The 23,020-nt window shown below is 48.0% G+C and overlaps 1 protein-coding gene across 10 annotated transcripts in view; it reads right to left on the minus strand.

Moving 5' to 3' along the window:
• Positions 1-23,020, minus strand: part of PRRC2B (proline rich coiled-coil 2B) — an 87,273-nt gene that overhangs the window by 43,998 nt on the left and 20,255 nt on the right. For 9 of the 10 annotated variants that reach the window (XM_073222611.1, XM_037007891.2, XM_073222623.1 and 6 more), the window contains exons 2-8: positions 16,375-16,544; positions 15,384-15,561; positions 12,461-12,563; positions 8,826-8,898; positions 2,926-3,069; positions 808-1,049; positions 231-352 (exon numbers count right to left, since the gene is read on the minus strand). In XM_073222611.1, coding sequence (XP_073078712.1) covers positions 231-352; positions 808-1,049; positions 2,926-3,069; positions 8,826-8,898; positions 12,461-12,563; positions 15,384-15,561; positions 16,375-16,489 — 977 coding nt within the window. In that variant the 5' untranslated portion in view covers positions 16,490-16,544. Of the gene's footprint in view, positions 1-230; positions 353-807; positions 1,050-2,925; positions 3,070-8,825; positions 8,899-12,460; positions 12,564-15,383; positions 15,562-16,374; positions 16,545-23,020 lie in introns of those variants that run through there. The other variant, XM_073222627.1, reaches the window with a different exon arrangement.

Consider the following 23,020-nt stretch of genomic DNA (forward strand, 5'->3'; position numbering starts at 1 on the left):
TTAATGCCTAAAGTAGCAGCTGCCAAAACTTCAACTATCAGGAACCTAGAATCATAACCCAAACTCCCTTCCAGTCCCAGATCCCAGCCATCCCACACACCCTGGGGCTCTGAGTTGGTTTTAGGTTTACTGTGGTCTCCAAAAGACACAGCACTCTCATGCCAGCCCGTTGTCCAGTATCACCACCAGGGGTAATCTCTACATACGTGACTAAAATGCAATCTGCTTACCCATCTTGGTCGTTCATCTGGAACTGTCTAAAAGGAACTCGGGGCTCAAGACGGAGCTGGGGGAGGGGAAAGGATCCTCGCTCCACTGCACCCTGGTTCTCTGATGACTGTGGTGAACACATCTGAAACATAACATCAATGAACAAGATTGTCTGGTAATGGCCCAAATTCTAAGTGGTTTTCACTTGCATTAAAATTTGTTTTAGAAATGGAAAATGGGAAAAAGAAACAGGAAAGTCTTGGGGATTCCCAACTGACCCTACCACCATCTCCCCCATTTCTTTCCTGCTGTAAGTAAACCTGAGGTCTTGTGTCTTTGGAAATACCTGCCTCTCCTTTTTCTAAAGAACCAACGCTAAAATAATATCCACATCGCCAGGAAAGAAGCCAGAGGCCCTTAAGATTTGAAAAGGGGAAGGGAAAAAGCAAAAGTAATGGAAACCTCCAGAACAGGCTATTAGGACAAAGAAATTGGGAGGGAAAACCCAAGGTGGACATTCAACCACTTAAAGTAGGTTCAGCTGGACACAAACAATCCAACTAAATGGGGGAAAAAATGCACACTCTGAAGACTTACAAAAGCAGGAAGCATGTCATGGTATGTAGGTGGGTGGTATACATTTCCCATGAACTGTGAAGCCCCTTTGCGGACAGGCTGAGCCGGGCGGAGAGAGGGGTCCTTAGAATCGCTGGTACATGCCGAGGAGGGGGCTCCGTCTCCTGCACTCGAGTTCCTGCTGCCCAGCTCAGTTGGGGAGGCGCTCAGAGACGTGGCAGAAATTATGTTTCGCCCACCGCCCTCCCTCCAGCTTGTCACATCTGGAAATCGAAAGGGGGCAAAAGGGGAGAGGAAAGAGGAGCGGGGAGGAGGGATTGTATGAGGTTCTGAAGGTCAAGGGACCCCCTCATTGACTGAAAAATAAAAAACAAAAACCCCAAGTGTAAAGGGTAGAGGGAACCGGTCAGTCTGTCAGGGAGGGTGGGGGCGGACACTTGGCCAGCAAGTATGAGCTTGCTGAGGAACTCTGATTGCCAGAGAAACAAAATAAGGTCCATGCAGAGAGGGGGCAGGTGTGAAAGGAAATGGGCATGAGCTACAACACCCACATACACCCACAGAGCCAGCACCCCAAAGAAACCAAACCAGCCCCACGAAAAGAGCCTTAAGTCACTTCTTCAAAGTGACTTCAAAGTGACAAAGACGCACCCAGCCCCCTCAGGGTCAGCACCGCGCTCAGCCCTAGACGTCATGTTAAAACCAGAGAAACCTCCTGCCACATTTCTAGCCTCTGTTTAATGGTGGCACCTCTGGTCAGATTTCCCATTCATAAGATAAGGCAGAGCAGTCCTCCCACACCCTCCCCCAGGGCCCAAGGCCTTCACCCCCACCTGCTCCTGCACTGGCCCTAGGGTCCTCCGGCAGGTCACAGACTGAAACCTGCCAACCTATTTATTATTTTAAGATGATGCTTTCCACTGTCAAATGTAGCAAGGTCTGCTAGAATCATAGGCCAACGAGAAATCAGATGAGCCAAAAAGACTCCTCTTTTCTCACTCAACTTTTGGTGAGGAGTTGAAAAATCAAAGGCCTTGAGTACTTGACCTCTCAGAGAAAGAGACCCCAGACAGCCACAGCATCAGGGCCCACCCTCAGCTCTTCAGCCCCTCGTGTGATCTGGGGCAAGCCCTGGGGCCACCCCTCCAGCCAGCTACTGCTGCTTCTCATATGATCCCAGAAGTCTCTTCTAGTTCTAAACTTTCATAGTTCTACAAAGCAGCTCATCTTAATTATTTCCAGAAAGTTGCAGTTCTTGGCCTAAGAAATTTGATTACACATTTAGAGCAGACAAAATAACCCAGCATAGGCTCCTGGAAAGGCAGTGTGTTTTACTTAGGAGTTGCATAGTGACTGTTCACCTGCAGGATATCAGTTCTGACTGCAGGGTACCTTGGTTCATCAAGACAAGCAGAGAAACGTCCCTCATATTTCATGACCTGATCAAGTTCCCACAAGCCATACGAAGAAAAAAAGAACAAGAGCCATTTCAGAATCTGATTCGAAAGATGGGAAATCTCACTCCTGAACATGACCTTAGTTTCTAGCCACCCAGGGCCACTAAGAAGAAAATGTTACCAGCAAGTACCACTACACAGCGCTGCTGACAGCGTGGCGGACCCTGGATGAGGGAGGGGACTGCAGACTCACGCTGGGCACTGTGTAACAATCCCCAGGGGACACGTTAAAAAGGAGAGATTCTAATTTGGCTGGGGAGAGGGGAGAACTGAAAATCAGGCTTTTTAACAAACTCCCCAAGTGGTTCAGACAGAATTCGGCCAGAATTTGGCCAGGTTTGAGAACCACTGGTTTAGAAAACAAGATCCTACATCAGGGACCACCACGTTAACTGGCGCTTGGTCCATCCATCCTTGCATTGACCACATCAGCAAAGCAGAGCCAACATCTGACGACAGCTGGGACAAGGCACACAGGCCTGGCCCGACCCGAAGCACAAGGAGAAGCGACCTCCAGACCAGCTAGAGAATTAAGGCCAACAGATGCAGAGGTCAGCTTGAAGGCCTATAACCCCAGGAGCTCTGGTTCTTTGCGAACAGGCAGACTTCCAAGAGGGTGGGAAAGATGAGGGGAACTCTGTTATTCCCATGTGTGCCCAGACAGGGGCTGCAGACCACTTACTCTGAGGGCGGAGGCTTGGTCCTGGCCCATACGACAGATCTAAGACGCCCTTTTCTTTGCCAGCCTTGTCCTGCCCTCCAGCTGCTTTCAGCGTCGGAAATTCCTCGGGAGAGAAGGATAATAGTCGGCTTGAGCCCCTTAAACCTGTCAAGAAAATCAGAAAGACTTATGGGCAAGTGGGATGGCATCAACAGTTCTCTGCTTTAGCAACTGTGTGCACTGAAAGCCACACGGCCTGACAGGGGCTCATTTATACTGCAGGGCAGCAGCAGGGTGCCCTGGGGGTGACCAGAAGAGGTTGGCAGCAGGCGTCACCAGGCCCCCTGACAGCTGACCTGCCGGGGCTGGTTGCAGAGGGCATAGGGGAAGACATCACAGCTGCTCCAGCCCAGATCCTTCCCCCTTCCCTGCTCCTGGAAGAGAGCAGGAAGGCCCTTCAGAAGCTCCTTTTGGTGGCCTTGGGGGACAGAAACGCAGTCGTTGGTGAATCGGCCCAAAGAAGTTGACTACTTTTGTGTGGAAGTAATACCAACAACAGGAGGTACCCCCAGCTGCCCCAAAGGCCTTCACCCGATTTACCCTCATGAGAACCTCCTCATGTGTCTGTCCAGCCAATTCGCCATTTTCTACAGAGCCTGAAGTCCACCAGCCTCCTGTAACCCAGGGATGATCTTTCTTTGCTCTTCCCATCACTCCCCAACACCATAAACCCCTTTAGAGAAGATGACTTTTTTTGTTTGAGAGGGCATCTCTCATATTTATTGATCAAATGGTTGTTAACAACAATAAAATTCTGTATAGGGGACTCAATGCACAATCATTAATCAACCCCGAGCCTAATTCTCAACAGTCTCCAATCTTCTGAAGCATAACGAACAAGTTCTTACATGGTGAACAAGTTCTTACATAGTGAATAAGTTCTTACATGGTGAACAGTACAAGGGCAGTCACCACAGAAACTTTCGGTTTTGCTCACGCATTATGAACTAGAAACAATCAGGTCAAATATGAATATTCGTTTGATTTTTATACTTGATTTATAAGTGAATCCCGCATTTCTCCCTTATTATTATTATTTTTTTTAAATAAAATGCTGAAGTGGTAGGTAGATGCAAGATAAAGGTAGAAAACATAGTTTAGTGCTGTAAGAGGGCAAATGTAGATGATCAGGTGTGTGCCTGTAGACTATGCGCTAATCCGAGCTAGACAAGGGCAATAAAACATCCACGGGTGCAGCAGATTTCTCTCCAAACGGGGTGAGAGAAGATTTCTCTCCAAACCTGATGGCCCCCCTGCGACTGTGCCTGGAGAAGACGACTTTTCTAGACTTCGGATCTGTTGCTCATGGTCCTTAGCCCTAGGAACCTGCAACCACCTTTCAGATGAATAGATAATAATAAATGATGCATTTTAAGGTCCAGAGTGGGACTCGGTCCACTAATCTGGAACACCCAGCATGTGTCCAGCACCGTATATGCTTCATAACAGTGATGTCACAGAGCACAGCGTCCAGCTGTGCTTCGCCCTGCGCCCTAGATAATAAAGCCAAACTTGCCCCGAGGTGTTTGTTCTTAGTACCAACTTGCAGACCTGTTAGCAAAGGCAGACTGTGCCAGGAAGACGCAGCTGGGATTAGTGTCAATGCACAAGGCACCTGTTCGTTCACCCTCCCACTTAGTAAAAAGGTCCAGGGTCAAATAAACCTGCCAGGGTGACAACTGGACACATTATTCCCCAATAATTAACCTGAAAGACATCTCCAAGTGTCACAAAGGAGCTCTACTGGTCTGTGAAGGAGGACTTTGACTCATATGGCCACTTCATTATGTTAAAAGGTCACCGGCAAGAATGAAATATGAAAGTCATGCTTTTGTAATATGGTCGATTATATGAAGTTTAAAAAAAAAAGTCCACTAGTTTTTTTTCTGCCCTAAGAGTCATGAGGGACTATTCTAAGCATGAATTAAACTTACCACCCACAGATGAAAAGGATAAAGGGAAGAACTCAAATCAAACCTTCATGCTCTACAACACTCCCCCACCAATCCCGGCACCATCGGCCTCCGCCGCGAGACTCTGAGGCAGGAAAAGCAGGGCTTCCTCTCAAGTCCCAGGTGGAGCCACGGGGGGCGGTGCTGCACCTGAGCCCATGAGCGGTGGGCCCCTGGCCTCCACCTGAACCACCCCAAAGGCCTCCTGAGTCTGATCCAGGCGGGGCAGACAGAACGACACCTCTGTGTGGACAGCCCATCAGTGCAGGACAGTCAGTCTGCATCCCAGAATCATGACATTTGTGGGCAACACTCCCAAGTCCCCACAGCTCTGACAGCATCACAAACTGGGGATCCCAGCTCAGGTACGGGAACCAGGGGCTGATTCCTTCCTCTTGGGCTACAGGCTTCTTCTTTCCTCCAGAAAAGCTGTCATATGTCTACAGAGTATTTCACTGCTTCAGAAATACTCTAATCAAATTTTTTTGATAGTAATGCAATCACAAGTTTCAAAAGTAAAAAGCCATGAAAAGGAGTAAGCTGAAGCCTTCTCCCACTCATGTGCCCCATTTGCTAACTTCTAACCTCAAAACTGGGTACTTTCTGTATCATTCCCATCTTCCCAGGCTTTCAAAACCCTCCAGAGGGTTTTAAATGTATATACAACACTTTGCGAAAATATATTTTTCCTGATTTTTTGCATGAATGGTAACATTACCTATTATTCTCAACCTTTTTCGCATTTCAGAATATATCGCAGAGATCGTGCTGGATCAATAGATAACTACTTTTTTTTTTCCCCCTGATAGCCAAATAGTATTTCATTAAAGTACCATAATTTGACAGACATTTCAAGTGATTGTTTCCAATCTTTTATTCATCTGTTGTCAGGAAAATCTTGCATGTGTGTCATCTCACACACCAGCAAGTATCACTTATAGGATGATTTCCTCCAAGTGGAACTGCTGGGTCAAAGGGTTGATGTGTTAGCAATCTGACAGGCAGCACCAAGCTGCCCTCCACAGGGGCTGTTCCAACTTACACTAGTGGGTTTTTTTTATCTTCGCTTTTTTTTTTTTGGTATCATTAATAAACAATCACATGAGCAACATTGTGGTTACTAGATTTCCCGCATTATCAAGTCCCCACCACATACCCCATTACAGTCACTGTCCATCAGCGTAGTAAGATGCTATAGTCACTACCTGCCTTCCCCGTGCCCCCACGCCCCACATTATGTGTACTAATCGTAATGCCCCGTATTTCCCTTCTCCTTTCCTTCCCACCCATCCTCCCCAGTCCCTTTCCCTTTGGTAACTGTTAGTCCATTCTTGGGTTCTGTGCGTCTGCTGCTGTTTTGTTCCTTCATTTTTTGCTTTGTTCTTATGCTCCACAGATGAGTGAAATCATTTGATACCTGTCTTTCTCTGCCTGGCTTATTTCACTGAGCATAATACCCTCTAGCTCCATCCATGTTGTTGCAAATGGTAGGATCTGTTTTCTTCTTATGGCTGAATAATATTCCATTGTGTATATGTACCACATCTTCTTTATCCATTCATCTACTGATGGACACTTAGGTTGCTTCCATTTCTTGGCTATTGGAAATAGTGCTGCGATTAACATAGGGGTGCATATCTCTTTTTGAAACTGGGATCCTGCATTCTTAGGAGCGGAATTCCTGGGTCAAACAGTATTTCTATTTTTAGTTTTTTGAGGAACCTCAATACTGCTTTCCACAATGGTTGAATATTTTACTTTCCCACTAGCAGTGTAGGAGGGTTCCCCCTTTCTCTGCATCCTCGCCAGCATTTGTTGTTCCTAGTCTTTTCTACTGGTGTGAGGTGATATCTCGTTGTGGTTTTAATTTGCATTTCCCTGATAATTAGCGATGTGGAGCATCTTTTCATGTGCCTGTTGGCCATCTGAATTTCTTCTTTGGAGAAGTGTCTGTTCATATCCTCCACCCATTTTTTTAATTGGGTTATTTGCTTTTTGGGTGTTGAGGCATGTGAGTTCTTTATATATTTTGGATGTTAACCCCTTGTTGGATGTTGTTTACAAATATATTTCCATACCATAAGATGCCTTTTTGTTTTGCTGTGGTGTCCTTTGCTGTACAGAAGCTTTTTAGGATGATGTAGTCCCATTTGTTCATTTTTTATTTTGATTCCCTTGCCCGAAGAGATGAGTTCAGGAAAAAGTTGCTCATGTTTATATTCAAGAGATTTTTGACTATGTTGTCTTCTAAGAGTTTTATGGTTTCATGACTTACATTCAGGTCTTTGATCCATTTTGAGTTTACTTTTTTGTGTACGGGGTTAGACAATGATCCAGTTTCATTCCCTTACATGTAGCTGTCCAGTTTTGCCAACACCAGCTGCTGAAGAGCTGTGTACTTCTTTTTAAATAAAAATGAATACACTGAACTTACTTTAAAAAAAATTCTAACTTTTCAAAAATAAAGGCTATAGAAAGTAAAGAACTGCTGTTAACAGTCTAGTGAAGGCTCCCTATTAAGCCTTTGTAGACCCAACCTAGTACGTACACGTCGCCACCTCTCCCTCCCCACCCTGCTTAACTCGCTCCCTCCACTTCCGCGGCAAACCAGAGACCCTGCAGCCCCCTTTCAGACCACCAACGCGCAGGCTGGAGCTGAGCTCCCCCCACTGTGAGCTCCTCGAGAGAGGCTGAGCTCCGAAAACCCGCTCGGCACACCAGATGACGGGTCCTTCCCCTCTGGCGGCAGAGGACGGGGGGCCTCCAGCGACTCCAGCCCAGAAGGGGGGCAGCCTCTGGGCATGGAGAGGAGGGCTAAATGGGAAAGGGGGACCACTCGCTGTTTTTCTAATATAAGCTACCAAAGGTGAGGTCTGCCCAAGACTTGGCTGACAGCAACACACAGAAGGCAGCGGGAGACGCCAGGACAGGGGGCAGCCAGCACTGCTTTCCAAGAGGAAGGGCAATTGTTGTAACTGTTCATACCACCATCACTCTCCTTTCACCTGGGGGTGTCACTCGTTTGCACAGTGTGCTAGTGATATTCATGCTACCAATGAAAAATCAAAAAAGTTCATGTAGAAAAATCCCAGATTTTTGGCTTCTTTCAAAAATACCTGTTGACCCTAGGCCCAAATTCTCAGAGGGCTCCAGTGGCCAGAGGAAGGTCTGATGACCCCTCTGCTCAGGATCTACACCCTCCAGTGTGCCACAGGCCCCACTGCCCCTCAAGGCCCTCACCCAAACTGCTTGACCTCTCTGTTATAGGCCTGTTTGGGGAGCCATTTGAATTTGTTGTTCAGCATTCGTTTAAAATTCTGCACTTTTTCCTTCTGCTCATGTCCCCACCTTCCCTCTAATGAACTACCACAGCTGCAGCTCAGTAGACCAGCTTCTTTAAGTGCTTCTCAGTAGACACGACACTAATGGTAACAAACACCACACAACCCTCTGCATACGCTGGTGTTACTGTCCAATGGCAAGCAGCTCAGTCCCCAGGGCGTACTTATTTATAAAGGAGGCCTGAAGCTAACACCACAACATGCAGCACCTCCTCCTCGTGGCCCCAGGAGAGAGGGAGATGTATGTTTCCAACACTGCTGAGCAGGTATTCATTCCATTGGCAGTGCAGCTGAATTAAAGCACACCAGGGCGAGCCGCCCAGGTCTGCTCCATACACCTCTGGAGGAATCTCTTCAGCAATAATATCCAGTGAAATCAAAGAGCTGACACGCCCTGCAAAATAGGTGCTTCCAGCATTGGTGCAAAGGCTGGGTGCTCAGAACAGCAACTCACCCAGGTAAGGGATCCCACAAAGCTTCAGGCCAAGGACTGGCAAGGATCCAACCAAAACAGCCCAGAACAGACACCCACCTCTCCCACCCACCCCAACACCACATGCACACTTACCACCTTCGTGTACTACTGGCTTTCCATTCAGCTGTGCCCATGACTTTGGTCCACCTGGCACTGAATTTGTATTCTGAAAGAAGGAAGAAAATTAGAACAGAACCAGCTCAACAGGTCTGCTGTCCATTCACTGGGTGAGTTAGAATACGTGCCCCCGACCCTCACCTGAGGCTCAAAGCCCATCCGCACATATCCACAACCACTTGCGAGCACCATACAACCACAGGAGCTTCCCAGGCAGCACCCACCTGGTGCGGCAACCGGGGTGTTGGAACCACCAGGCCCACGTTACAGGTGAGCAGGACAGGGTGTAAGTGACCCCCCTCAGAGTCATACACTGGTTATACAGCAAAGCCAGGACTCAAACCCCATGTCTGCCTTCAGGCTGCTCTCCAGAACATTCTGTCAGGGTGCCCCTCCTGCCCACACAGAGCTACTATGTCTCACTCTACAGAAAAAGACCAAACCCCAACTCTAGCATGTGTCTCAAAACTGCGTGCCACTGCCAACAGATGAATGTGAACACGGGAAATCCAGCGTGCCTGATCCTTCCCTGAACAGGCCATAACTACCGTCATTCCACATGCACAGCTCCCCAGGCGAGTGGCCTTCCTCCTCCGCTAACCTGCACTTGCCTGGCTGGAACTCAGTACTACCTATGGGCTAAATGCTCGCCTATGGGCTAGGCGCATGCCAAGCACAGCCTGCCTCACCACATGCTCCCACACTCTGGGAAGGTTCCAGCAGTATCCAACTGAGGCTTGAAAGGAGTGACTAATCCCAGATGGAGGGGCAGGACCAGGACTTTTCTCCACTCTGCATGTCTCTAGTCCCCAACCACTGGGCTGACCCGCCTTTGCCAACAACATTTAACTTAGCAGACTTCACCTTCCAACTGAAGATAAGATACACAAAACAAAGCTGCTACAGCAACACACTTCATCACTTACTGGGTTAGATCCCAGATTAAAAAACTGCCCTTGCCCATCCACCCCCTCCATCCCAGTCCACCCCTTGTCACCACCACCTCACACAGTTGGGGCAGAGAACTGTCTTGCCTTCAATGCAGAGGCGACCAGGTGTAACAACCCATTTATTTTTCAGGAGTGGCCCTGAGTGCTTGATATAGGTGGCATGGAATGCCCACCAGTCTCCCCAGCAGACCCCAGGAGGGAGATACCAGTAACATGACAGAGGCAGTGCAGCTGGGGCTGGACAGTCCCTCAGAGAAAAGTGAGCCTGCATACCCAGCACAAGGCCAGGGCTCGCAGGGCACTGCTAACGTTGCTAGCAGAGCCCAGCCCAAGAGTGGAAGTGTCTAATACCTCTTAGGAAAGATTTTACAAGTTGGGAAGCATTGCAAATCTCTTCTTTCCACCTCCACACAGGAGAGCAAATCAGGTCACAGCTGGGAAGAGCTGAGCCCTGGGTGAAGTGACCCATGAGCTGGCTCCAGGATGTAGCTTTCTGACCTGACCACACACGATCCCCTCAGCCATTTCTTTCAGCAGATGCCCAGGACAGTACCCAGGCTCCAACCCAGACTCCAGGGGTGTGGCACAGGCACATATTTTTTTTTAATTATCTCCAAAGGCAGGTCTGATATGCCGCCAAGGCTGTAAAACCAGGGCTGGGGAATCTCACGGACTGTCACATTCTGGGACAGACATGAACTCAACTCCATGTACTGGTCAACAGTCCTCAGTGGATTGAGGCCAATGAATAAGGACTCTTGCATGAATGAGGACTTCTTTTTTCTTTTTCTTTCATTTTAAAAGCATGGCTCAGTGTTGGGCAGGGTGTGTCCTCTGGCAAAGCCATAAACTTCTTGCAGATGGGAGGTGGCATCAGAATTTCTATTCCCATGTAGCTATGTAAAACTGAACTATGAAAGTTCACGGTGTTTTCAAGAGAGCTAATAAATGTTAGGTACCTACATCTAGCTCTTCTGGTCTCCTAAAAGATTCATAGACATCTCATCGACATTTCTGGCTACTAGCTGAGTGTATTTTCCTGCTGATCTCTGTAACCCACAGACTCCGACAGACTGAGTGTATTATGAGCTCTTATTTGGTTAAATCATGGCTTTCTGTATAGAAAACATTTCAAATGCATCAACAAAGCAACAATAGCTCAGAATTTCCCAAAGTGTTTTCTGAGAGACACTCATTTCTAGAGACATTCAGTCTACAAAAGTTTCCTAGGACAAATAAATTTGCGGAATGCTGTGTTCCTTATGTCCTCTTCTTAAGAAGCCATAGTACACATTAGTATATTAAAGACACTGAAAGGATGTACAACAGTAAAGGGGCCTGCTTAATTTTGTTTTTCAAACTTACATGACCAATGAACCTTTCTATGGCCTACCACTTGTTATGTTATTTATTTATCTTTAATTAAGGTATCATTGATATATAATCTTATGAAGGTTTCACATCAACAACCTTGTGACTTCAACATTCACCCGTATTATCAAGTCCCCCCCCAACCCCATTGCAATCACGTTCATCAGTGTAGTAAGATGCTACAGAGTCATTACTTGTCTTATCTGTGCTGTACTGCCTTCCCCATGACCTACCTATATCGTGATTAAGAATTATAGTGCCCCTTTATCCCCTTCTCCCTCCCTCCCAAACCGTCCCGCCCCCTACCCTTTCATAACCACTAGTCCCTTCTTGGAGTCTGTGAGTCTGCTGCTGCTTTATTCCTTCAGTTTTTCTTTGTTCCTATACTCCACAAATGAGTGAAATCATTTGGTACTTGCCTTCTCCGCCTGGCTTATTTCACTGGTCCTAATATATAATACCCTTAAGTTCCATCCATGTTCTTGCAAATGGTAGGATTTGTCTTCTTCTTACGGCTGAATAATATTCCATTGTGTGTATGTACCACATCTCCTTTATCCATTCATCTACTAATGGACACTTAGGTTGCTTCCATATCTTAACTATTGTAAATAGTGCTGTGATAAATACAGGGGTCATATATACCTTTTTGAATCAGGGATTCAAATTCCTAGGAGTGGAATTCCTGGGTCAAATGGTATTTCTATTTTTACTTTTTTAAGGAACCTCCATACTGCTTTCCACAACAGTTGAACTAATTTACATTCCCACCAGCAGTGTAGGAGGGTTCCCCTTTCTCTGCATCCTCGCCAGCATTTGTTGTTTCTTGTCTTTTGGATGGTGGCGATCCTAACTGGTGTGAGGTGATATCTCATCACAGTTTTAATCTGCATTTCCCTGGTGATTGGTGATGTGGAGCATCTTTTCATGTGCCCGTTGGCATCTGTATTTCTCCTTTGGAGACACTTGTTGTGTTCTTATGGCATTCATTTCCAAGAGCACATTTGAGGGAGCCCTGACCTGGCCTGTAACTGGCCTGAGGTAAGTCAACAGAAACCAGGCTAAGTGTCTATATTCTGTTCCATATCTGGTGTCTTTCTCCAAAAGCTGTGTATTAAATTACCTCATCAGGGACCACGACAATTTCCCATGCTAATTCTCCAAAGCCATTCATCTGTTCTGCCTCTGGAATAAGCAGGTCATGAAAAGCTACTTTTCTCGGTGACCACTCCTACCAGTCCCCAACAGGGGCATTAGGGGCTCAATCAGGACAGGGTCCCCAGCACTTACCTCCTGACTGATTGACTGTGTCGGTTTCTGTAAACTGGAGACAGATTTCTGCAAACCCGGCTGCGGCAGCGACTCCAGCGGCTGAGAGGCCGTCACACTGGAACTAGACAAAGGCAGGACACAGGGCACAGGCCAGGCTGTCAGATCCCTGTGCATTTCCAAGTGCCACTGCAACTCAGCTGCTCACTGGGAGCAAGACCTTCCTCTGGTCAACAAACAGCCTTCTCCCACAGGCGCTAATGCTGACGAGAAGCTGACGTCTACTCACTGACTTCACTTAGGACAGGAATGTCCTCTGCCTTCTCACACAGACCATTTACAGAAACTGAGAACGCACTGTAAACAAAGTGATGGGAGGACTTGCCAGAGGGGAAACTGAGTCAGTGCAGAGAAGGAGCACTGAGCACCCTACTCCTGACCAGGAGGCTCACAGCAGGCTGACTGCTTTGAAACATACATAAGCAGATTTTGTTTTAACCTTCTCCTGCTTGTGAAAGAAATACATGCTCATAGTAAAAATAACTCTGTAAATATACATAACACAGAATTGTCACAATCTCATCCTCAGAGAAACTCCAAGCAGATTTTTCTCTATCTATTAATACAGTACTTTTTTAACACAAGTATGATGACACCATACATGTAATTCAGTAACCTATCTTTTACTTAATCTATATAACATATTTTCATGGCAACATGTATGGATCTACTGCTATCTTTTAATGACACTGTACAACTGAATGGACCATAATTTGCCAATCTCCCAACTTTTTTTCTACTACCAATAAAACTGTAATGGGCATTTTTGTATATACTTCTTTGCACATTTTTGTGTAATTCAGTAGTATAAGTTCTTAGAAATGCAATTGCTGGATCAAAGGATGTTTTGAAGTTTAAAAGCTTAAAACTGCCCTTCAACATAGGCTGTCAGTCACTTTACACTCCACAAGTAACTCTCTGAGAGAGCAACAAGAAAGGGTTCTGCAGGAAGACTTCTGCTGACCCAGCAGCCTTCCAGTCACTTCTATTCAACTTTCCACTTGACGATATTTGTGGGGGACAGCAACCCACTTGGCCAGAATCCACCCAGTGCAGGCGGCTCGTCTGTCAGCCAAAGCCAAATCCTACACACACGTACTCATGCAAGGCTCACATACACCAAGTCACTCGCCGTGCGTGATTACTGCAAAATGAGGGCTGAGCCTCACGTCACCTTCTACCGACAACAGAAGCTTCCAGGCAATGTCACTTTTGTGTTCTCCAAACCTCAGCACCGAGTCCAAGCAACTGTGGCCCCCACTCTGCCATCTCCCTGATACCTGGAGGGAGGACGTAGCCCAGGAGGACACAGCAGATAGCCAGTGCCTGGGGTCTGCTGCCTTCTGCAACACTCCCTACCTCTTCCCTGGCACACATGCCACACAAACGGCCTCATTAAAGCCACCTGATCCTTTCCATACCGACAAAGGGTAAGACGCACAAAAGGAGGGAGCAATGCCTTGCTCTCTCTAGGGAGCAGAAGCATTTCAATGCCTGCATGGAAATGTACACTATCTGTTTCATTAGAGTTTGTAGGGTCCACCTTCTGAGCAGAATGACAGTAACAGCTGACACCTGCTGCATTGTCCCTCTGTGCCAGGCTCTGTGCTAAGTGCCTGGCTGGTGTTACTACTCCTCACAGCCACCTCTGGAGCCAGGTGTTACTCCTGCTTCACAAGAGGGCAATGACGCTCCGAAGTCAGGTGCCTCCCCAAGTGCCAAAAGGCTAATAAAAGGCCTGGCCGGAAACTACACACACATCTGATTCTAAGTCACACTATATCACAAACAAGTATGATCCCTACACAGAAAAGCTTTAAATATCAAGCTATTAGTTTTGGTTTTTACTACTTTATGATCATCTGACTGAATTACTTGCTCACTCTCTGCATCCTGTCTGAAGTAACTATGAGGAAGTTTGACAAAAATCTAACATGGCCATTTCCGGTAAGGGAAAGGGACACTGGTCAGCAGGCTGTGTTCTGGGTCACTGACTTCCTGGATCCCGAGCACCAGCAGCCACACCATGAAAGATGTGGGATGCGGCTGGGCTGCTGTTTTCACCTCCCACAGCAGGGGCCTGCCTGCCAGCCTCAGCGAGGCCTGTCCCTCTCAGCACAAATCCCAAATCCTCTTTCCTGGACACCATATCACTGGCTCCAACCCAGCCAGAGAAGACTTGCCGTGGAGGGAGATGAATGAAGGCCCAGGCGTTGGAGGGAATGGCCCAGGTTGTGTGCCCTGAGCAGAGCTAGGACCACCTGGGCCTCCCCACACAACAGCAGCTATAACAGTCACTCTGTTTCTCCAACGATGATTTCTGTGCCAGCCCCCAGGCCTCCTAAGGCTTCCCAAGTGCTGTGTTGGCAGCAGGGAGAGCCTTCAGGGAGACTGCACACTGACCCAGAGTAACAAGGAGCCTGGGCCTCCTCCGTCACTGATCTGTTTGGAGCAGCTGCAGCAGTCTGCATGGGGAGTTGGAGAGACTGCCTCCTTCTCCAGCTGGAGCCCAGCACACAGGCACTGCCACCAGAATGAAGTGTTCAACCCCGGCGCTGCACGTACTGTTTCCTACAGGAACTGGCTCTGACTCATTGCATAAGCCCCTCTAGGGTGATGAGGCCTTTCCTAATAAGGCACAGGGGACACCGGTCACTGGGGACAAGGCAGCCCAAGAAACGCTACTGCAGTGGCTCCAAAAGCCAGGAAAAATTAAGGCAGGGAGCAAGAAACAACTAAGCAGCAGGAGTCAGGGTGAAAGGCGCTTCCTCTGGCATCCCCCTTGCCCCCGCCCCAATCTCCAGCGCTGTGGGCAAAAGGGGCAGGATGCTGGGCCGGCTGTGGCGCCCGCCTCGCGGCCCACCACCTGCCCCTCTGCTCTTACCTCTTTGGGTCTTGCTGATCCTGCTTGTTTGCCCATCCCGTTCCGTCCTTGGGTACTATGACGATGTTGGGGTCGTTTCCTTTGTTTTCAGACTTCAGGCTTGGCAGGTTTGCGGGCGGAGGCATACGCCGGGCTGTGGCAACTTTCCCAAGACTCTGTAAGCCATGTCTAGGAATAACTGCAGGAGAGGTGGGGCGGAAAAGCATTGCACAGGAAAGTTACAGAAGGAACGAGGCCGGATTCTCAGGCTGCTCTTTTAGACTCTAAGTGATCAGGGCAAAGGGAACAAATGGAGAAACAAGAGGCAGGCTGCCTGGAAACAGACTGGAGCGTTTGGGAGTCACTTCCACCACTTTACAAGCTCTTCACTGAGGCCTTCAAAGACACAGGAGATGCTGAAATCTGCGCAGAGGCTCCATTGTACTAGTGGGCAGGAGAAGTCCCAGGGAGTTTATGACATGGGTGACAGGCCCAGAAACCTCCATCCCACAGGGCAACCACCCTCTGCAAGTCAAGACTGCTCTGGCCTCATTACTGCAGGGCTGAAGGCATAGCGGCTGCCAGACCTAAGCCACGCCCCAGCAGGGCCCCCACATGCATAATAGCTTCACGGGGTGTGGACAGCATCAACGTGAACTCTCCCACCAGGGTTCAGAACATCAGAACCATGAAGCCTAAAAGGGTTAAAAAAAATGCAAAGTAAGTTCCATTCTACCCATCCCCATCAGCTGAAGGCATCCACAGCTTCAATGAGAGAAGACAGAGAGGAAACGATCTCCCTGTAGGGAGTCAGGATAACCCAAGCTCTGAAATCAGACATCAAATAGCAGCACAAAATGACTGCTTCCCCAGAACTACTGGGCATTATGCACATTAGGCACGAGGACCACAGCCATCTGACCAGAAGGGGGACTTGTGCTTTCACGGCCCCTGGCTTGGAGTTCTTGACTTACAGGGATGCAGAGGGCACTGGCCTCTACCCATGTCTTACCTGAGGATCTGACTGTGTCTACTGATTTTCCTTTATGCTTGTCAAACAGGCTGAGAGTCGGATACTTGCTTTTCCCATCCTTGCCCTTGGTTATTTGCCCCAAACGATCGGACATCGCGATGAAATGTCATCTAGTAAGGGAATTGTGCTCGGCGCCGCTCCTGATCTGCCTTTGAAATGGAAGAAAGAGAGCGTTAACCCGCCAGAGCCCCTGACCCAGCGGGCTGGACCCTTAGGGAGCCCTGCGGATCTCGGAAAGCTTTGGACTCTGTCCCTACCAGGCGCAGGCACTTTTACTCATGTTTAAAGACCGTATCATAGACACCCCCTGCCGCCCCCTCCCCCCTCCCACCACGTTAAGACAGACTCTCTCCGTCTGAACGGACTGCAGTCTACTGCTTACCGATGACAGAGAAATGTAAACTTCCACTCTGAGTCCTCTCTCCAACTCAAGAACAACTCTTCAAGATGGAAAAATAAATGCTCATCACTTAAAAAATACCCAGGTGACACCAAAAATAAGGCAGGCAGAATAAGGGAGGTGCACAACCCACTTAAAGGAAGGCTGTTCATTTCAAGAATGAGCAAAACCAAATCAAAGGAAAACAGTCAAAGTCAGCAATCATCCATAACAGCTGGGTGCGTGCACCCTTCAAAATCGAGAACCAGCATCCAGAGAGCAGAACATCTGCTTAGGCAACAAGAGCAGGCTGAGGTGCAGATGTGGAAGAGAGAAAGCACATGCTCCTGGGGCCTTACCAGCTACACCCGCCCCTCCACTTACAGAAAACCTTGAAAAGACAACCAAGAAGGAAACTGCTTGCCTCTGCCACTTTCCCATCTTCCAGAGGCTTCTATGAGTCTACTAGCACTTTGCTCATTCATGCAGATTTGTAGCGAGTGACCACCAGCGCTCAGTGCCACGTGCCAGGCAGAGGACCGAGAGCCCCAATGCCTTTCAGTTCACACTCAACCTCAGCTGTAGGTTCTAGACTTATCCGTGAAAAATAAAGACCTGTGTAAGTGGTTAATACTTCCCACTGGAATTAACGTATAGAAAAGCAAGCTAAAGAAAGCATCAGTCTAGGCACAGTGCTAACGTCTTTAATGACAAAAATGAGGTAACTCCAGAAGTATCCACTGATAAAACACACTATCCAGAGTGGTGGGAAAGCATTTTGCAGCCCCAAAGATGACATTAAGATAAAATTCTACATATTATGATCCACGACTTTACTATAAATATAAAGCACAGGGAGCGAAGATCCATTACAAATGAGGCCAAAAAAAGTGAGAGTGAAGACACTGACATCACACACCTCCAGGCAGACCAAGGGGCCCGACTGAGCTTGTTCTCACATGAAACTGACACGTCTGCCTCCCATTAGCTTCACAAAGCTTGAAAATGAGTGAAATCTGATACCCAAGATCTGCCAGGCCCTGCTCAGGTGACGGAACAGATAAGGACACAATTTAGATAAGGATATCAGGAAACAATCATAAAGAGGCGGTTAGATGCTAAGGGGTGAGTGTTTTGAGTTGGGAATCACCTGTCTGTGGGGGTACCTACCCGGTGGTCACCCCTTCTTCAGAGAAATGCTCCTCTCCTCCCCACATGCTTTCAGCCCCCCTGGCTGGATACTTAACTCCCTCCCTCATCCAGACTCCAGCTCACTCACTAGAGTCAAGGGGAAAGGCTTGCATTTAGTGGCCAAGCAGGTGGGAAGCTACCTGCAGGCGGGATGGATGAAGAAACAAGCAGCAGAAAGGTTCAGGTGCTCCCGCACCCATGTTTACCATCAGAGCCACTCGATGCTAGGAGCCCCCCTCCCACCACCCCATCTCTGCCTCCTGTGCCAGAAGCAAACAGCAGCAATGACCAAGGATGGAAATCAGCAGAAAAAAGTGTCTGGGCTCCGATTCTGGTGCCCCAAGGGTTCTGAGGCAAGCCCCTTATCATTTCATCTCCCTCCCTGAAGCTGGCTCCGGTGTTTCTATTCGTCCCCAAAAGTCTTCCCTGTAAGTGCTTGTCCTTCCCCTCAGGCTGGCCCATAAAGCCCCTCCACTGCAAGGGGCTGGGTCTTATTTGCATCAGAATGACTAGGCCTTCAATGTAAACCAACTTGAAATACTCCATAAAAATTACATGAGATGTAACTTTTAGATACTTGTTTCCAATCAAACCAACAGAAAAGATCACTTGGACAGGGACACAGAATCACCTGCCCCCGCCCCCCAACACACACACACACACAGGCACGCATGCACGCACACCCGCAGGCCAGCATGCAACACTGTTAACAAAAGCCCTTGAGATCGCCACCACATAGACCATGCCTCACAGAGTTCACAGTCTAAAACACAGGGACAGGCAAACAATGGTCAGGGCCCCAGCCAATGGCCTGTTTTTCATGAGGTCCTCGAGAATGATTTAATTTTTTTTATACTTCCCATATGTTTAAAAAACAAAAAATATACAACAGATACTGCATGTACAAGAAGTATGCTGACTCTGGATCTAAGAGGAAAAGCCTTGAACAAGCACTTTCACAGGTCTCCAGCTCAAACACAGATGGGCAGCCTGCGAGGGCACCCCAGAGACCCTATAGCTCCAGCACAGTCCGAGTAGGGGCCAACAAGGGGCGAGGGGCCCAGGCAGAACATGTGTCTTCTATTCACCAACAGGAAACTATTCCATGAGCTGTGATGGGGATACTTAGGGACTGTCCTGTTTTACAAACTCGGGTGGTATGCTGAACAACAAAGATATTGATATCCTAATTCCCAGAACCTGTGAATGTTACCTTACATGGCAAAAGAGAGCTTATAGATATGATTAGGTTAAGGATCTTGGAATGGGAGATTATCCTGGGTTATCCAGGTGGGTTCAATGTAACCACAAGGGTCCTTATAGGAGCAGGAGGATCGACATCAGAAGAGCACCGTGGGAGCAGAGGCTGGCGTGGTGTCCTTCAAGGGTGGAGGGTGGAGGAGGGGCCCTGGGCCAAGGAAAGCGGTGGCCTCTAGAAGCTGGAAAAGACAAGGGAACTTTCTTCCCTGGAGCCTTCAGAAGGAACCAGCCCTAAAAACACTTTGATTTTATCCCAGTGAGACCCATTTCAGACTGCTGACCTCTGGAACCTAAGAGGATACATTTGTGTGGTTTTAAGCCACTAGATTTATAGTAACCTGTTAGAGCCAGAACAGAAAACTAGATTTATTCAACACAGTTTCATTAGGTACTACTATGTGCCCAGCACTGAGCTGGGCCTGGAATAAAGCAGAGAAGCAGCCCATACACAAGTCCTGTCCCACATCCAGCCTACAGACACAATGGGACCACCCAGGGTCACTGAACTCATTAACAGCAAGCCCCTTTCAGAATCTTTCATTTCAGCACAATGATGAGAAATGCTAAATTGTGCTACATCTCTGCTGTCCCAGACCACAGCTTTCAACAGCTGAACCTACAAACACTTCTGAATAAAACCAGCCTCCTTCCCAGCCACACACCTTGGAGAACTACAGATTTAGCATCATTAATTTAAATTCAGATAACTAGTTCTTTACTAAATTAAAAAACCAAACTAAGAAAGGCAAGACAAAGAAAAATTATTTACCAGCCTTTCTGATCATTTTTCCACATAAAATCTTGATTAGCTTGATTTTTAAAAATCAAAAGTCTTTTAACTCTGAAACTTGACCAGATAAGGCTTTTTTTATAGATACTTCCAAAAAGTCTTCTTAAAATGTGTTACCCAATCTTCTGCTGGCAGTTCACTGATATAAACAGATCTTTGATTCTGCACTGCCCAGGGCCATGGGCAGAGGTTACAGTGGACGGAGATAGTGCTCAGTAGGTCTCTTCCTGGTGACACAGGCTTCTGAGGACTAACCAGTCCCCACCCCACCACCAGAAAGCAAGAGGGGACCAGAAGCCTGATCACACCCCCATTCCTGGCATCCCTCAAAAAAAATAAATCCCTCAGCAAACCAGAGCCACTCTTCTGGGAATTGAGAACTGTGCCTAGGAGATGTTAGTTGGTCTAGAACTATGTCCTCCCAGTAAACTCAACCATTCAGCAAATACTAGTTGAGCACCTACTATGTTCAGGTAGAAATGCTTTCCAGTCCTCGTGACCAGAGCTCCTCAGTGAAACCAGAAGAGGGAAGGCACTGGACTAATGTCGACACTAAACCTGTATATCCAATTTTTTTGGTCCCTTCCTCCCACTTTGTAAGCAAGTTTTGCACCTTTTGGGCACTACTGGCCCCTCTAGGCCTCAGTTTTCCCATCTACAGAATTGACGGGCCATGGCAAGATAACTTAAGCACCCACTGGTTCTAAATACAAATACATTGGTGTTAATAACCCACAGCCATGGAATGACAAATGATTTATTGCCAAGGCAGACACCTCCTACCACACATCTGGAGCTGGAGCCTACATTCTATATAAACCTGAGATGCTAAAAGGCAGTGCAACTGAGTCACCGTTGCCATGGAAACAGCACTTTTGGGGAAGGGGCTTGACACTTGTTCATTTTATTGCCCCACGGTGAGACTGCACAGATGGAGGTTCTTCCAGCCCTGACTTTCCCTTAGAGTAGGGGGGTCAGCATATCACAGTTAGCCTGAAGATGAATATGAAACAGAGCCCACAAATGGGCCACAAAACACAAACTATTTACTGTTGGGCCCTTACAAAGTAAGATTACAGACACTGGCCTTGGCACATTACAAGGGTTCTTTCACTGAGCCAAACTTCATTTCGACACAAATCCAAAATACAAACATAACTATTTGGGTTTCCCCAGCTGTTTGCATGTCCAGTGAAGCAGTACCCCATCTGGGGCCTAGCCCAGCCCCACACCCATCTAGCTACTTCTGCTGGCCTGTTGGTTTTCACAAACATCAAGCCAGGAACTCTGTTAGTAAAGTTTTAACCAGCCTCCAATTATCTGCTCAGTTTCTATCCATCAACATACACACCCAAGCTTGACTAGCCTCATCACATGGCAGAAAGAAGTTCAGGTAAACATCTGGGTGTGAATCATGAAGCCAGCAGAGACGAGAGAACATACTTCTCGGTGGGTCCAAGGCGTGCTCACTCACTCCTGACTCACGCTTAGATCTGTGGGGCAAGAACTGGCTGAGAGCACCAGGTCTTTGCAGACCGGCACACACCAAGCTTGGCCTGCGGCCACGGGTTTCATGCTGCTTTCTCTCCTTTTTGTAGGCAACAGAATTCATTGCTGGTTTTTTCCTCCAAATAAAATGTATCTGGACCCTCGGTATCACATATAAAACAGATACAGGCCAAGGGTGCCCTGCCTGGAAGGGGTCCTGCTGTGCCCCACCCCTCACTCGCTGTAACCCCCTTTCCCATAGCAGTCACCCCAGACACTGCCATGGGGCCAAGGAACATTTTGAAAACAGTAGGCCTAAAAGAAATGATTGCTATTAGGCAGAGGGAAAAAAGGGCCTAAAAAGCCACTTGAAAATAGCTTTGGGGAATTGTAGAAAAAGACATTCAAGAACGATCCAGGTCTGCATATTTTGGCAAGTTAATCTAAAGAAATGCTCTGGGAGGCCCCCGCTTTGCTTGAACAAAAACAACCAGGAAGATTTGCCAAAGGCACCTTAATATCCAAGCCCCGCCTCTCCAGACAGTAGTCCCACCTGTCAGACCGGTTACTGAGACTGCCTATCTGTCCACCAGAGGGAAAACCTCCCTGCACTCCATCTTATCAGAAGCTATTTCCGGGCAACAGGATTAATTTCACTCTGCACTTGGGTACCAGCCAGTGTCAGACGCCAGGAGATTTGGGATGGCCTGTACTCAACAGGGAACCCCTACAGCTAGCTACAGTCAGGCCTAGTCAGCTGGAAGCCTGCACTCCTGAGGGCCAGGCAACCTGCTGAGCACTCCCGTGCCAGAGCTCTGACTCCTCACAACAGCACTTTCTGGGAGATACTCGTCGTCAGCAAGCTTTTACAGAGAAGGACACTGAAGTGCAGTCAGAACAGAGAAGTAACTTGTCCAAGGTCACAAGACCAGCCAGGGCTGGAACGAGGCTTGGAGCCCAGGCAGGACAACACTGGGCTGCAGACACTATGCCCGGGGGACCTAGACTCCAAGCTGCTGTAGCTTTACCTGTAGGAGAGCGAGTACATCTGGCTCCGACCCAAGTCAAGCCAGGCTCAAAGGCTGCCTCCAGGCTGACTGCCTGGGGTGGGTGATGACACTCAACAAAGTCTTCGAAGATGAGCATTTTATTTATGACAATGCTGCCTACTGCCAGATTTACATCCAGAGAAAATCCAGGTGCCCCGCTCTTTTTCCACAGGTGCCCATGAGTCCAGTAACATTTGGTCAAAATCACCTGCTTTCTCAAGTAGCCCTCCACCCTCAGGACACCTGGGGACCACACAGGGCTCTGTCCTCAGTGCCCAATGCCGAAGAAGGACCTGCTGCACACCCGGCCCAAGCCGCCCTCTCAGAGCGGTCACCTGGAGCTCAAGCACAGCAGATGCTCCCAACCTGGGGAGGAGTAAGGAAGATGCACTGTCTCTGTACGGAAGGAATGGAAAGATCCCACTGCTACCCAAACACCAAAAAGCACAAGCTGACAGGAATGAGAAT

Source organism: Manis javanica, chromosome 2, assembly GCF_040802235.1.
Source record: "Manis javanica isolate MJ-LG chromosome 2, MJ_LKY, whole genome shotgun sequence".
In the NCBI taxonomy this organism is placed as follows: domain Eukaryota; kingdom Metazoa; phylum Chordata; class Mammalia; order Pholidota; family Manidae; genus Manis; species Manis javanica.